The sequence below is a fragment of the Pseudophryne corroboree genome, chromosome 7 (genome assembly GCF_028390025.1).
Source record: "Pseudophryne corroboree isolate aPseCor3 chromosome 7, aPseCor3.hap2, whole genome shotgun sequence".
Taxonomy (NCBI): domain Eukaryota; kingdom Metazoa; phylum Chordata; class Amphibia; order Anura; family Myobatrachidae; genus Pseudophryne; species Pseudophryne corroboree.
The window spans coordinates 35,734,718-35,748,931 of NC_086450.1; the positions used below are offsets into that span (position 1 = coordinate 35,734,718).

General features: G+C 45.6%; 1 protein-coding gene across 3 annotated transcripts in view; it reads left to right on the forward strand.

Moving 5' to 3' along the window:
- Positions 1-14,214, forward strand: part of VPS8 (VPS8 subunit of CORVET complex) — a 233,405-nt gene that overhangs the window by 192,407 nt on the left and 26,784 nt on the right. For all 3 annotated transcript variants that reach the window (XM_063932991.1, XM_063932993.1, XM_063932992.1), the window contains 2 exons: positions 4,668-4,748; positions 6,155-6,324. In XM_063932991.1, coding sequence (XP_063789061.1) covers positions 4,668-4,748; positions 6,155-6,324 — 251 coding nt within the window. The remainder of the gene's footprint in view (positions 1-4,667; positions 4,749-6,154; positions 6,325-14,214) is intronic.

Sequence of the window (14,214 nt, forward strand, 5' to 3'; positions counted from 1 at the left end):
TTGGGCCTTCCTCTTACTTATTCTCCTGAGGCTCTCTCCTTTTGGGGAGAGCCGAAGAAGTTGTTTCCCTGAGGGAATCTTCGGCTAGCCCTGTGGAGAAAGGGGCTAACCCCCGAGCCTTGTGTCGGAGGAAGCCTGAAGACCCATGCTCTCTACGGGGTCTTTTGGCTCTTGGGTCGGGGATTCAAGAGGTCCCTCTTAGCTTCAGCCATCTGGCTCCAAGGGGATAGGGAGAAGTGGGTCCCTTCTACTTTTGGAGAGGGTCAGAAGTCCTAAGGCCCCGGCACAGTTTTTGCACTGCAGTGGGCGATTGGCGCACGCACCTCGGTTTTATATTGTAAAAAAGCAATTTGTAAAACGTAGATAACTCAGCAATATATTCAGATACATTTTTTATTCCGGTTTTCAGTCTTTGCTTTAACAAGCCACAATGATTTCCAACAGTGGGAAGTACTGTACATTATATATCATGAGTAGAGAAAATTGTATTATAATATTAATAATAATACTTTGAAATATGTAAACACGTCCTTGAGATTTAAAATTATTTCCAAGATGCATAGCTGCTAAAACAAACATTTGATAAGAGTATGTACACCTGGATATAAGAGAGAGAATAAGAGAATTATAGATTATTTATCTTTATAAATTCTCATGTAGATTTGTTTATTGTTGATAATGAGGTCTTCACACTATTCTCTCCCCACCTCATCGCCCAGACCCCCCCCCCCCACCCCACCCCTTAGCGCTTGCCACCACCTTAATCACTCCTTATCCTGCGCCTCTCTTCTGGTCCTTTCCCTTCCATCTTCAAACGTGCTCATTTCTTCTCTAGGAACCATCTCTTGACCCTACCTCTCCATCTGCTCCCCCATTTTCTCCTCTCCTCATCTTACAAACTGCTAGAGCAGCATTGTGCACAACTGCTTGACCCTCTCTCTCTCTCTCTCTCTCTCTCTCTCTCTCTCTCTCTCTCTCTGTTAACTCCCTTTTTCATCCCCTGCAACCGGGTTTATGTCCGCTTTGCTCCACCTGGACTGTCCTCACTATAGTAACCAGTGATCTACTTATGGCAAAAGGTCAAAGGATCACTTCTCCAAACATGCTCTATCTTTGACCCCTCTGCAGTTTTTGATACAGTTGACCACCATCTGTTCCTTGACACCTTCGCTTCCTCGTAGATCTGTTTTCTCCTGGTTCACCTCCTCCCTTTCTGAAAGCTTCTACAGTGTTTCTACACTGATATCTCCTCCCCTACTTTCAATCTATAGTTTGAGGTTCCGCAAGGGTCTGTTCTCGGCCCATATCCCAACACTTCACAAAGTTCCAGTCTCATCCATTCCCCAAGAAAACTGCTCTGGTGTCAGCATTTATCTTCACTCCACACATCCAGTCGCATTGCTTTTTCCTAAATAATATCGTCCCTTTCTCTCTGAGGATGTTACTAAAACACTTATCCATTCTCTATCTCCCATCTTGACTTTTGTAACTCCCTGCTATTTGGGTTTTCGTTCACCCATTTTCTCCCCGCTACAATCTGTCCTAATCGTCATTGCTAGACTGATCTTCCTCTCTCGCTGCCCTACACCCACTGCACCACTCACCAGGTAACTACACTGACTGCAACTATCCTCCAGAATTCAAATACGGTTCCCCCCCTTCCCCCGCCTTCCTCACCTGCTCCCCATCATGCAACTCTGGCCATGTCAAGAAATACACTGCTTCACTCCACCTCCAAGGCGTCTCCTGTCTTGTTCTTCACTTACATAACTTCCGCCTGACCAGACTTCACTAACCTTCAACCCTTCCCTAGCCTACCCTATCAACTGATTATACCAACTCTGCAAATTATTCCAGCTTCAGTCCCATGCCAACTCAGTGACCCGCTATTGTCTCAGGATTGCCCTCTCATGTTCTCATGAGGTGATGCAGTCATTACTGTCTAGGCCTGTTATTAGTCATGTTGGTGTTTGGCCTGAGAAGGCTTCATTAAAACTACAGGACTGCATAGAGTTTACAGCTTGGAATCTGCTTGTAAAGGAGGTCACGGTGTACTCTAGTCTTAATGTGGGCTTGTTGGCTTCAATGGTTCTGCTGGATATCAAATGCTGTATTATTAGTGTTACTCTTAGGAAGTTGATTCAGGTTTTTCTAAATGAGAAACCCTGAATAAACAGCAAGGCGCGTTCCATGTTAAGTTTAAAGGTAAGTGCATTTAGATCAAAGGATAGTACAACATATAAAATTGCTCATTCAGATGTGAGGAAAGGTATACAGCAGGCCAAAGATGCCTCTTCTAGGAACATTGAGAGGCATTTTAATGAATTTAGTGATTTAAGATCTATGTGGGAAGGAATTGGGCATATAACAGATTATAAGGTTGATATTTCTTGTTCCTATAGGGCGGACGTCCCAACTTTAGATGAGTTTAATACATTTTACACAGGGTTTGGTGAAGCCAAAGTGATACCAGCAGCAAAAAAATGGGTTGGGATATCCTGGCCGTTGACATACCAAAAGGATACTGACAGCAGTATCCCAACGTTCAAAATCCCAGTAAATCCCGGTATTTTTACCTTAACCCTAACCCATGCTTTCCGCTGCCTAACCCCAACTGCCCCCCCCCCTCCCCTCGCAGCCTGACCCTAACCCAAATCCCCCCCACCCACCCCACTCCCGCAGCCTAGCCCTAACCTGCACCACTTACCGTTGGGGTTTTGACTGTCATCCCGTGTGTCCCCTTCTGAAAGTTAATTAACTTTGGAAGAGCCCAATTTTAGGCAGTGTCTGCACAAAATGCTAGGAAGTCCCCGAATCCTGATTGTATTCCAGTTATGGGGGTGCACTGACCAGGTAGTGGGTGTTTTTACTAGGTTTTTTAAGCTTTTACTAGCTCAGTGAATTAATCCTAGATGTTTTAAAACTACCATGATTGTACCTGTCCCTAAAAACTCTTATCAGTAACTAGTTTGAACAATTATCGGCTTATTGTTCTCACGTCACTAGTAATCCCTCAGGGAGGTGTATGTATTTTTCTTTTTATTACCAATTATTTATATAGCGCACACATATTCCACAGCGCTTTACAGAGAATATTTAGCCATTCACGAGTCCCTGCAACTGTGGATCTTACAATCTATGTTTGATGCGTTTTCAAGAGTCTCTTAACCTATTCCATCACCGTGTGATATAGGAACTGCTTTCATTCTGAACAGGAATCCTGTTTCAGCTTATTCTTATATAGTCATACTTTGTAAAGTTCACAATGTCCTTTTACTTAAATGCATTTGTTAAACTCACCGCTAGACCAGGAATATTTGGTTGACATGCTAATCGTGTTGACAGTTCATTAGTGTCGACAGAATATACCATACCTCTCACGAGCAACGCTGCCTCTGCCCCTCCTTTGTGTAGCACCTCTGTGCTTGCTTTGTGCACCATTGTATGATCTGGAACTTTGAGTGTCAGTCTCGGCAGACCTTTGTGGCACCTGAAAAATAAGTGATGAAGCCATCTGGATGTTAATAGTTTATATTGTAAAATTCAGAATACGTTAATGTCTCTTTGCTGTGTAGGAGATGAGAGCATGTGAAAGTGATGGAGCAAATGTAATACAGGTGCCCAAAATACACTCCTAATATGCCGTGCTTAGCTTTGTTCCAAAGGTAATAAAACAGACTTAAAAAAAAATAAAACGTTTGGGAAACCGATGTCATGACATATAGGTGATTTATTGGTTAATAAATCAGACAATGTTAATGGTTAATTAAAAGGTATTATCGGAATTGCGTTGTAGGTGGTCATTCCGAGTTGTTCGCTCGTTGCCGATTTTCGCAGTGCAACGATCAAGTGAAAAAACTGCAAAAATGCGCATGGTACAAAGCGCGCATGCGCTAAGGGGGTAATTCCAAGTTGATCGCAGCAGGAATTCTATTAGCAATTGGGCAAAACCATGTGCAGTGCAGGGGAGGCAGATATAACATGTGCAGAGATAGTTAGATTTGGGTGTTGTGTGTTCAATCTGCAATCTAATTTGCAGTGTAAAAATAAAGCAGCCAGTATTTACCCTGCACAGAAATAAAATAACCCACCCAAATCTAACTCTCTCTGCACATGTTATATCTGCCTCCCCAGCAGTGCACATGGTTTTGTCCAACTGCTAACAAATTTCCTGCTGCGATCAACTTGGAATTACCCCCTAAGTACTTTCACACAAAACTTTGTAGATTTACAGAAGCTCGAGCGACGTTTTTTCATCGCTCGAGTGATCGTAGTGTGATTGACAGGAAAGAGGTGTTTCTGGGCGGAAACTGACCATTTGCAGGGAGTGTGCTAAAAAACGCAGGCGTGCCAGGTAAAAACGCAGGAGTGTCTGAAGAAACGGGGGAGTGGCTGGCCGAACGCAGGGCGTGTTTGTGACGTCAAACCAGGAACTAAACGGACTGAGGTGATCGCAATCTGTGAGTAGGTCTGGAGCTACTCAGAAACTGCAGAGAATAATTTAGTAGCAATTCTGCTAATCTTTCATTCGCAATTCTACTAAGCTAAGATACACTCCCAGAGGGCGGCGGCCTAGCGTGTGCAATGCTGCTAAAAGCAGCTAGCGAGCGAACAACTCGGAATGAGGGCTGTAATACATATAGATCTCCTCTTCTTTTCTGCTGTAGGATCCTGTATACGGGAGAGGGAAGTTAGGAGAAATCCAAGGCTTGGTGTTAGGCATGCTGGATACCTTTAACTATGAGCAGGTAATATCAGTTGTGTTTTATAAAATTATCACTACAAGTGTGACTATAAAATGCTGTATGTTCCTTTAACATGAATGGGTTTTTTTTCCGTCTTTTGTTAATAATGTACATTTTTGCTATGTATCGCACAAGACTTATGGGTCTATTCCTGAAGCAGTGAAAAGAGTGGAGAAGTTGCCCATGGCAACCAATCAGCTGCTCCGTACCATTGTATAGTATGCAAATTATAAATGTTACGTCAATTCTGATTGGTTGCCATGGACAACTTCTCCACTGGCTCACTTCTCCACACTTTTCACTGCTTCATGAATAGACCCTTTACTGTTAGCAAGTTGGATGTATGACTGTCATTTCATATAGTGGCACATTTGGCACCACAGTACACCAGTGTGACGGGCCTTGCGTCACTATTACTACCTACCGTCTGTCCCGATTTCTACGAGATCGTCCCGATTTGAGGGGACTGTATAATCTTCCCATGATCCTTCATCATGATCAGCATGTGAAGCACAATACAGGCAGCCGCACTTAAACAGAGGTAGATACCAGAGGTAGGACACGCCCCTAACCTGACATGGCCACGCCTTTTACCTTTACTCCCCCAGAGGAGGTGTGGCCATGTCCCACTTTAGTAATTAGAAACTCTGGAAGGTGGGCTATTGGGGAACACTGTCCCTTCCATTATAACATGCTTACTCTGAGTCTCCTAACGTTTGCTGCATTGCATGCAACTCCATCCTGACTTCCATTATGAAGCTGTGGATTTGACCTCAATATTTGCTAATATTAGATGCAAGCCCAGCGGTTTTGTACGTATTAGTGCCACATTATAATTTTGAAGTCACACCCACCGAGAAGCAGTTGTGTCATAGTCGGAGTAAAATTCCCTATTGCTGGGGACTTCACCTCCTCTCGCTCACTCCATTTTGTTTCACCTTGCCCTTAACCAGGCATGTCCAAACTGTGGCCCTCCAGCTGTTGAGAAACTACACATCCCAGCATGCCCTAACACAGCTTTAGCATTCTCTGACAGCAAAACTGTGTCAGGACATGCTGGGATATGTAGTTTCACCACAGCTGGAGGGCCGCCGTTTGGACATGCCTGGTTTAGGGCAAGGTGAAACAAAATGGAGTGAGAGAGAGGAGGTGAAGAAAGAGAAGAGATAACACAGCTTATTATGGTAGCTGGATATAACATCTGATGAACATTGATAGATGACACTAATTACAGTAAAACAATCTCAGTGATACCATTGGCTCCTGACAGGATGCATTCTCATTAATATTAATTCAGCAACCAAAATGGCCACTTTCCCTGTTTATGAGGGACCAGTTCTGTTTATCCATAAAAATCGTAGGTTGTGGTAATTTATTCCTCAAACTCCTCTTCTGGCTTCCTCACACAGACACTACTGGAAACCACTACAAACCTGCTGAACCAGGACCTGCACTGGTCTCTGCGAAACCTCAAGGCTTCCATTACCAAAGCTCTCGTCCCAAAGCAGGACTACTGCTGTGTGTGCTTGCAGCAGTACAAGAAGAGGCAGGAGGCGTCTGACGACATCATAGTGTTCAGGTACCTCCGTTTCGCACACTCATCCCCTGACAGTCACTGATTCTGAGTCTCTTTTGCTGTCAGTGTTAGATCTAGAGTCCATGCGCATAGTTGCTATTGAGACTAAGGAAGCCAATTCTGGGATCGGCGGGATCACAGGGTCTTGCGGTAAAAACGCCAGGATTTGAGTCATGGGACTGGTGCCTCCAAATTTGATTAGGGGAGGGTTAAAATACTTAGCAGATTCTGTCCATCTGGATTCCGCTGTAGACCTTATGACTTTTGGGATTCTGATTGCTGGGATTTCGTCCCAATCCCCTCTATTTATAAAGCCTGGTAATCTTTGTTGGTACAAACCTAAGAGGTTTATATAAGAGGGGGCCCAGGAGAAAAATATTATTATTACCATAGGGGTATATGCAATAGCGGGCGAATCGCGGCATTAGATCCGCCTCTGTATGATTCGCCCGCTATCGCCAGCCGCAGCCCTGTCGCCGGGACCCTGGTTTCACTATATTCAATGTGAAACTGATTCGCCCCTCCCGCAGGCGGATTCCGGCCAATCGGCGAGCAGTGGGCGTGCTGAATTCGCCTTCCTGCCCAATAGCTAGGAACGGTAAAATCAGAAAAAAAAATGGCGTGGGGTCCCCCCTCCAAAGCATAACCAGCCTCGGGCTCATCGAGCTGGTCCTGGTTCTAAAAATGCGGGGAAAAAATTGACAGGGGATCCCCCGTATTTTTAAAACCAGCACCGGGCTCTGCGCCTGATGCTGGTGCCAAAAATACGGGGGACAAAACGAGTAGGGGTCCCCCGTATTTTTAACACCAGCATCGGGCTCCACTAGCTGGACAGATAATGCCACAGCCGGGGGTCACTTTTATGCCGTGCCCTGCGGCCGTGGCATTAAATATCCAACTAGTCACCCCTGGCCGGGGTACCCTGGGGGAGTGGGGACCCCTTCAATCAAGGGGTCCCCCCCCCCCAGCCACCCAAGGGCCAGGGGTGAAGCCCGAGGCTGTCCCCCCCCATCCAATGGGCTGCGGATGGGGGGGCTGATAGCCTTTGTGTAAAAAAAAAAGATATTGTTTTTTCCATTAGTACTACAAGTCCCAGCAAGCCTCCCCCGCAAGCTGGTACTTGGAGAACCACAAGTACCAGCATGCGGGAGAAAAACGGGCCCGCTGGTACCTGTAGTACTACTGGGAAAAAAATACCCAAATAAAAACAGGACACACACACCTTGATAGTAAAACTTTATTTCATACACCGACACACACATACTTACCTGTGTTGACACGCCGACTGCAACGATCTCCGACGATCCGAGGGTACCTGTCAAAAAATTATACTCACCTTCCAGCGTCCGTCCAGAGGTCCAGGTCCAGAGGTAAATCCACGTACTTTTTAAAATAAAAAAATGATCACCGTGCCATACCGGACTAGAAAGGAGTGTAATGTTTTCACATTACACTCCTTTCTCCCGAATGTCGGGACGTCACGTGACTCCCTGTCACTGACGTCCCTTCAGCCAATCAGGAAGCGCTACTGCCGTGGCGCTCAGCTGATTGGCTGGACGCCGTCTGTACACTGACAGCGCCTCGCACAGCTCCCTCCATTACTTTCAATGGTGGGAACTTAGCGGCTAGCGGTGGGGTCACCCGCCGGTCAGCCGCTGACCGGCGGGTGACCTCACCGCTAGCCGCTAAGTTCCCACCATTGAATATAATGGAGGGAGCTGTGCGAGGCGCTGTCACAGCGATCAGCCAATCAGGTGAGTGCAACGAAGTTGCGCTTCCTGATTGGCTTAGAGACCTGTCAGTGACAACTGTCACTGACAGATCTTAATCGTGGAAAGGTGTCCCATGTGTCAGCATGGGACACCTTTCAGTCCGTTATGGAGCGGGTAAATGCGTTTTATTATTTTGCCAAGTACGTGGATTTATCTCTGGAGCCTGGTTAAGGTGAGTATATTGAACTTTGCTTTTCAGGTACCCCGGGATTCTACATGGAGAAGAGGACCGATGTCGGCGTGTGAACACAGGTAAGTATGTGTGTGTCGGCAGTGTGTAATAAAGTTTTACTGTCGACGGTGTCTGTGTCCTGTTTTTATTTGGGTATTTTTTTTCCAGTAGTACTACAGGTACCAGCGGGCCCGTTTTTCTCCCGCATGCTGGTACTTGTGGTTCTCCAAGTACCAGCTTGCGGGGGAGGCTTGCTGGGACTTGTAGTACTAATGGAAAAAACAATATCTTTTTTTTGAACACAAAAAGGCTATCAGCCCTCCCATCCGCAGCCCATTGGATGGGGGGGGACAGCCTCGGGCTTCACCCCTGGCCCTTGGGTGGCTGGGGGGGGGGGACCCCTTGATTGAAGGGGTCCCCACTCCCCCAGGGTACCCCGGCCAGGGGTGACTAGTTGGATATTTAATGCCACGGCCGCAGGGCACGGCATAAAAGTGACCCCCGGCTGTGGCATTATCTGTCCAGCTAGTGGAGCCCGATGCTGGTGTTAAAAATACGGGGGACCCCTACTCGTTTTGTCCCCCGTATTTTTGGCACCAGCATCAGGCGCAGAGCCCGGTGCTGGTTTTAAAAATACGGGGGATCCCCTGTCAATTTTTCCCCCGCATTTTTAGAACCAGGACCAGCTCGATGAGCCCGAGGCTGGTTATGCTTTGGAGGGGGGACCCCACGCCATTTTTTTTCCTGATTTTACCGTTCCAGCAATTAAAAAAAAAAATAAAAAAAAAAATATTTTAAAAAATATATAAATAATATTTGTGCCTCCCCAAAAAAAAAAAAAAAAACCTAATCCCTTCTAATATAAATAGATCTACTATTCCAAAAAAAAAAAACACCAAAAAAACCATGTTTAAAATTTTTTTATTTGTTTTCACCCTCCAAAGTGTGGCGGATGGAAAATCGCGAATTTGCTGTCTAAAAGCACTGCAGGCGAATTTCCAAACTTGAATTGAATATGCTGGAGGCGAATTGCAGCATCTGTACCATTGCAGAAAAGGCGAATTCGGAAAAACGCGAATTGAGAAAAGGCGAATTTTGACGGGCCGTTTTTTTGCGAAAAATGACTGCACTGCATAGGCGAATTGATTTTTGGAGGCGAAAACGGCCCGGAATTCGCCTTTTTTGCCGATTCGCCCGCTATTGCATATACCCCATAATCTTTCATTTATTATGTCAATTAGAACCCGGTTTATACTAAATGTGCAGGATTGGGTGCTGGTGGGTGGCAGATAGATTAGGAGCATGAAGAGCAATTTGGTAACTTCTCCATTTTATCTATCTCAAAGGTTTGATACATCTCCCCCTTATGTGGTAAAAAAAAGTGCAGTCCACGTTGGCACTTTGGGATTATGCCAGCGCAGTCAGACTGCATTTACTAATGTGACTAATGATTGCGCAGGCGTGTAATGGCCAGGTGTGAACCACCATGAAAGGACAGCACGTTTGGAGGACACGGCTGTCCGACACTTAGGCCGAAGCAGAAGAGTCTTCAGATCTGTCATCTAGGGGGGATCGTGTTATAGGGGGATTATCAGCTTTGGTAATAGGGCATCAGGAAGAAATGACACTGTACAGGCAATGTCACTGCTTTTACCCTCACTTGTTCTTGTAACTTTTTACTAGTGACCCTACCTACCTGCGCCTCCAGCCGCTTAGATTGTGAGCTTATAGGGTTCATTTACAGTGCTTGCATTAGAAGTGGGTGTGGCTCTGCAGGGCTCAGAGAAAATCTTTTCTTGTATTTTTGTTGTGCGCAAGTTCTACATTGTCTCGCTATCGTCTTCCCTTTCCATCGATGCTCCTTATACTTACAATTGTGTCCTCATACATCTTTGCTGCAGTCACGCTCTTGGCACGCCAAGTCTCATGACAGTCTTATAGCATTGGGCATCTTTGTTTTGCTTCATTTTGACAAAAATGCATCTTAGTTGCAACATGATGCCACTAGGACGCACCAGTAGACTGTACGGAGTAATTTGATATGATATGTGTGTGGCTGAGTCTGAATCTGTATGAGAAGTGCTACAGTGTAGCAGCCGCAGTTTTTTTCCAGTACACATTCTGTTCTGCTCCGTATACAGACTCGGTCACACACAGTATACAAGTGTCATTTATCACATTAATCAGCTCAGCCTTCTGGTGCGTCCTAGTCACATTTTTTGGGGACTGAGACGTGTTTTTGGCAACAACAAAAAAATATGAGCAACGTCAGCTGTATTGCACGGGACCTAGCGGTTCTCTCACACCAGGCATCTCGTGCTACTTGGCTTATTGAGGCTAGATGTATGAGGACAAATCTGTACTTGAATTTTCATGAGTGGCGTTTGTCCCTGCTGTTCGGGTGCTGGGCTGATAGCCCGCTCAGCCAAGTTATAGTTGCGGAGCCTTGTCCTGGCCATAAGTCCACATTTGTCTTATTATTAGCGTGTACTTATAAGGTGCCACCAGTTTCTTCAGCACCATACATCGAAAAAGATACACAGGGTAAACAAAGGAATGAACTAACATATTGAAATAATTATAAATGTATGCATAGTTACAGTATATACCTGTTGGCTGAGTCAGAGCGCATAGAGGGATGGATGAAACAAGAGGAGGGAGGGCCCTGCTTGCGAGAGCTTTTATTCTTATAGTCAAGGTGGAGTCATGGTGATATGGAGGCGATAAGGAGGGATAAAGAAGGAAACATTTGCTCAGGCAATAAAGTATATCCCAAATTTCCAGGTAAGGATAAAACTGTGGTTATTCAGCTGATTGCCACCTCTGGCACAATGTGGCCACCAGATATCATGGAACCCCCATATAGTCTTTAGCTAGAAATTGTGCCTCCGAAATACCAGTTGCCCTAACAAACCTTGAAAGAAATAAGAGGGCGTGGTCATGCATTATGTAGTCACGCATCGAGGGGGGCTATTGTTCCCTTTACATTTTCTAGGAACCTTATTTGCTGCCATAGTTCATATGCAAATTGTCAACTGTGAACAGGTGGCTGCGACTTCATATAATATAGCCGCAACACTAACTGCTTTCAGCTGAAGCAGTCATACATAAGGGGCCAATCAGAAGCCGCCAGATAGCGTTGCTGATAGTCATCATTGCGTATTGTTTCACCAGGCCTCCAGCACCTGCAGGAGATAGGTCTCCAGACAGCTATGTCTGCATTCAGGTCTTCTGGAGTTTGACGTTCATGCCAGTATTCCCCTACTGTGCTTAGCCTACAGTTATCCACCTCTTCTCGAACCCTTTCTGCGTCACAAGGTATATGGAGGCATGTGCAACTCTACATGAGCCACAGAGGGTCGGGCTTGCGTGAGAGGGATGACCACATTCCATGCTATCTAAGGAATTCAGTTGTACAGATGACACCATCCTCCCACCTCGCTGTCTCTGTTTGTGGGGTTTTTATGATGTGTTTTTTCCCCCATCTCTTGTAATCTCCATCCAGTCTGTAGTGTCTGACGCCTGGCAATAGAACACCATATATTTATTTGCTACTATTTTCTCTCTGGTTGCCCTATTTATATTTCTTATACTTCTACCTATAAAAAGCTCCTTTGTCATTTCTGAAAAATCTTTTATGAAAAGACCTTGGAAATCTGTGCACATAAAGGAAGGCCTCGATCTTTCATTTCATTAGGTGGCGGGAACCAGTGCTCCTTCTACTCCTTCAGGGTTTCTGAGGGCAGCTGAGGTAACAAATACTTCCCTGGTTCAAATGGGAAAAGACCAAAGTTATTCTTTGATGATGTCTCCTGTAGAGGTTGAAGCCGCACTGCTTAGGTCTGTCAGCTGTGGAGAGAGCTAATGATTTTCATCCCTATGGTAGCGAGGCTGCAAAACTTAAATATGGTGTCTGGTTTCATTGAAGTGCATACTATACGTGTGTGTGTGTGTATGTGTATGTTAAATCACGGATTTAACCAATTTGTATGAATCCAGGGGTCCCGTAGCGCACTGACCATCAGAGAGAGAGATGGCTTTTCTTCCACCAAAAGAGCTTCTTGATGGCGGTTGCGCCCAGTTATCAATTTCTTTTATAGAACTTTGCGGATAATAAGCTGCCGCTGTATAAAGCTGATTTTGCTGGGTCCCCATTTATTATTTTGACTACTTTAATGAATATTTTTCCTGTGGAAGAAGGAACTGTGTTCTCTTAATTCTTTTGCCTCTGAGTCGTCTGACTCTCTGAACAGCGCAGATATCTTTCTGCCGCCCTCCTGTATCTGCTTGGGAGCGCTCTGATCTTTTAGGAAGGATTTTACTCCAGTCTTTGCATCTTCATGATTTTAAACCACGAGAAAAAGGCATCTGCCTGCGGAATCGGAGACGACATCAGAAACTGATGAGCGTATAAATCACAGACGTCTGAGCCGGGGTCACCTCCCATGGGTGGGTGTTTGCAGTTTGCACAGTGTCTGGGTTTTTCCTTGTCGGCTGGACATCTGTAATAGTTAAAACGTACAAGACAAACGTAAGGCATTTGACAAATGGGATGTCATTATAAGATCCAAGGATATACTACGTCAGCAGTTCTCAATATCAACCCTCAAGTTCTCCCAACTTGTCACATGTTGAGTTTCTGTCTGTGACAGCCGGTGGGATAATTACTAATCCAGCACAATAGAGTAAGTCCCCTTTGCATGATTAAAGACATCCAGAAACCCTGACCTGTTGGCAGTACTTGAGAACTGGAGTTAAGAACCAACTATTATAATAATATAGACATGACGTCATTCCTCTCATGACTGTACATTAATATGACTTATTTGATATTTTAGTCTTCTGCCTCTGTGAGATTTACTGACGGAGAGCTGGAGGTGGTCAGTGAAGTGAAGCGAGGGAGCATTTGGCATTACCACCCCGCAACGCAGTGTCATAAATTGTGCCATTACGCAGGTGGGGTTCTGATTATGTGATTCACAGAGAATGACTTCATCGTGCGCTCCAACCTTCCTAGTGGAATGGGCGAGATACAGAAGGGTTCCTATCTCATCCAAGAGTCTGTGGGACTCTGGAAATATTGGGAGTCTCCGAAGTGGGCAAGCGTGTAATACAATTTATCTCAAAACACCTAGGAGCTGATGCATAGATGGGCGTACGCCCTGCCCTGCTGCTTTGCATAGGATACACAAGTCTGTGCGCATGCCAGCAAATAAAAGTGTGCCCCTACGTCTGTGTGCAGATTTACCTCGGATCCATGGAGCGGCTGAACAGAGAATAGAGAGAAGTCTTGTACATATGCAAAATGAGTACTCTAAGCGCTTATATATCAGTGCCAAATCAGACAGACCCACACGGTGGCACGTGAACGCCTGCCTGTAGCCACATCACGTGGTGGTGTACCCACTGCGCTTCTGATTGGCTGATCTCTGATTAACCGCCGAACGAATGTAATAAACCTTACTGTTGCTGACCTGGATGCGCCTTGCGAAGCTTATTTAAAAAAACATGTTCATTTTTTACTTGCTAGTTTTTTGGAGCCATACTTGTCCCGATCAGTATCAGCCATTAAGGCCCATACACACTAGACGAGGAAGTGAACGATATCGCTCACCAGGGCCAATCTGAGTGAGATCTTTTACAATATCGTTAACAATGCGTGCTCCCGCGCATCGTTAACGACGCACTCCCTCATCTGAACATGTACAGACGAGGGAGGTCCTCGTTAACGACAGCGCATGTGCGCCGTCCCCCCGCCCCCGCCGTTGCTCCCTTCTGAGCTGGCACATCGACAAGCGTGTATGCACTAGCCAATGCCAGCACCCCGCCGGGTCCCCGCTGCTGCCAATATCGGCGTGGGTGGGGGGCGTTTAGTGTGTATGGGCCTTTAGTGTGCTGGTACGACTCTCTCTCTTAAACCCATTACTTTATTGTATACTTTAAAAGTTT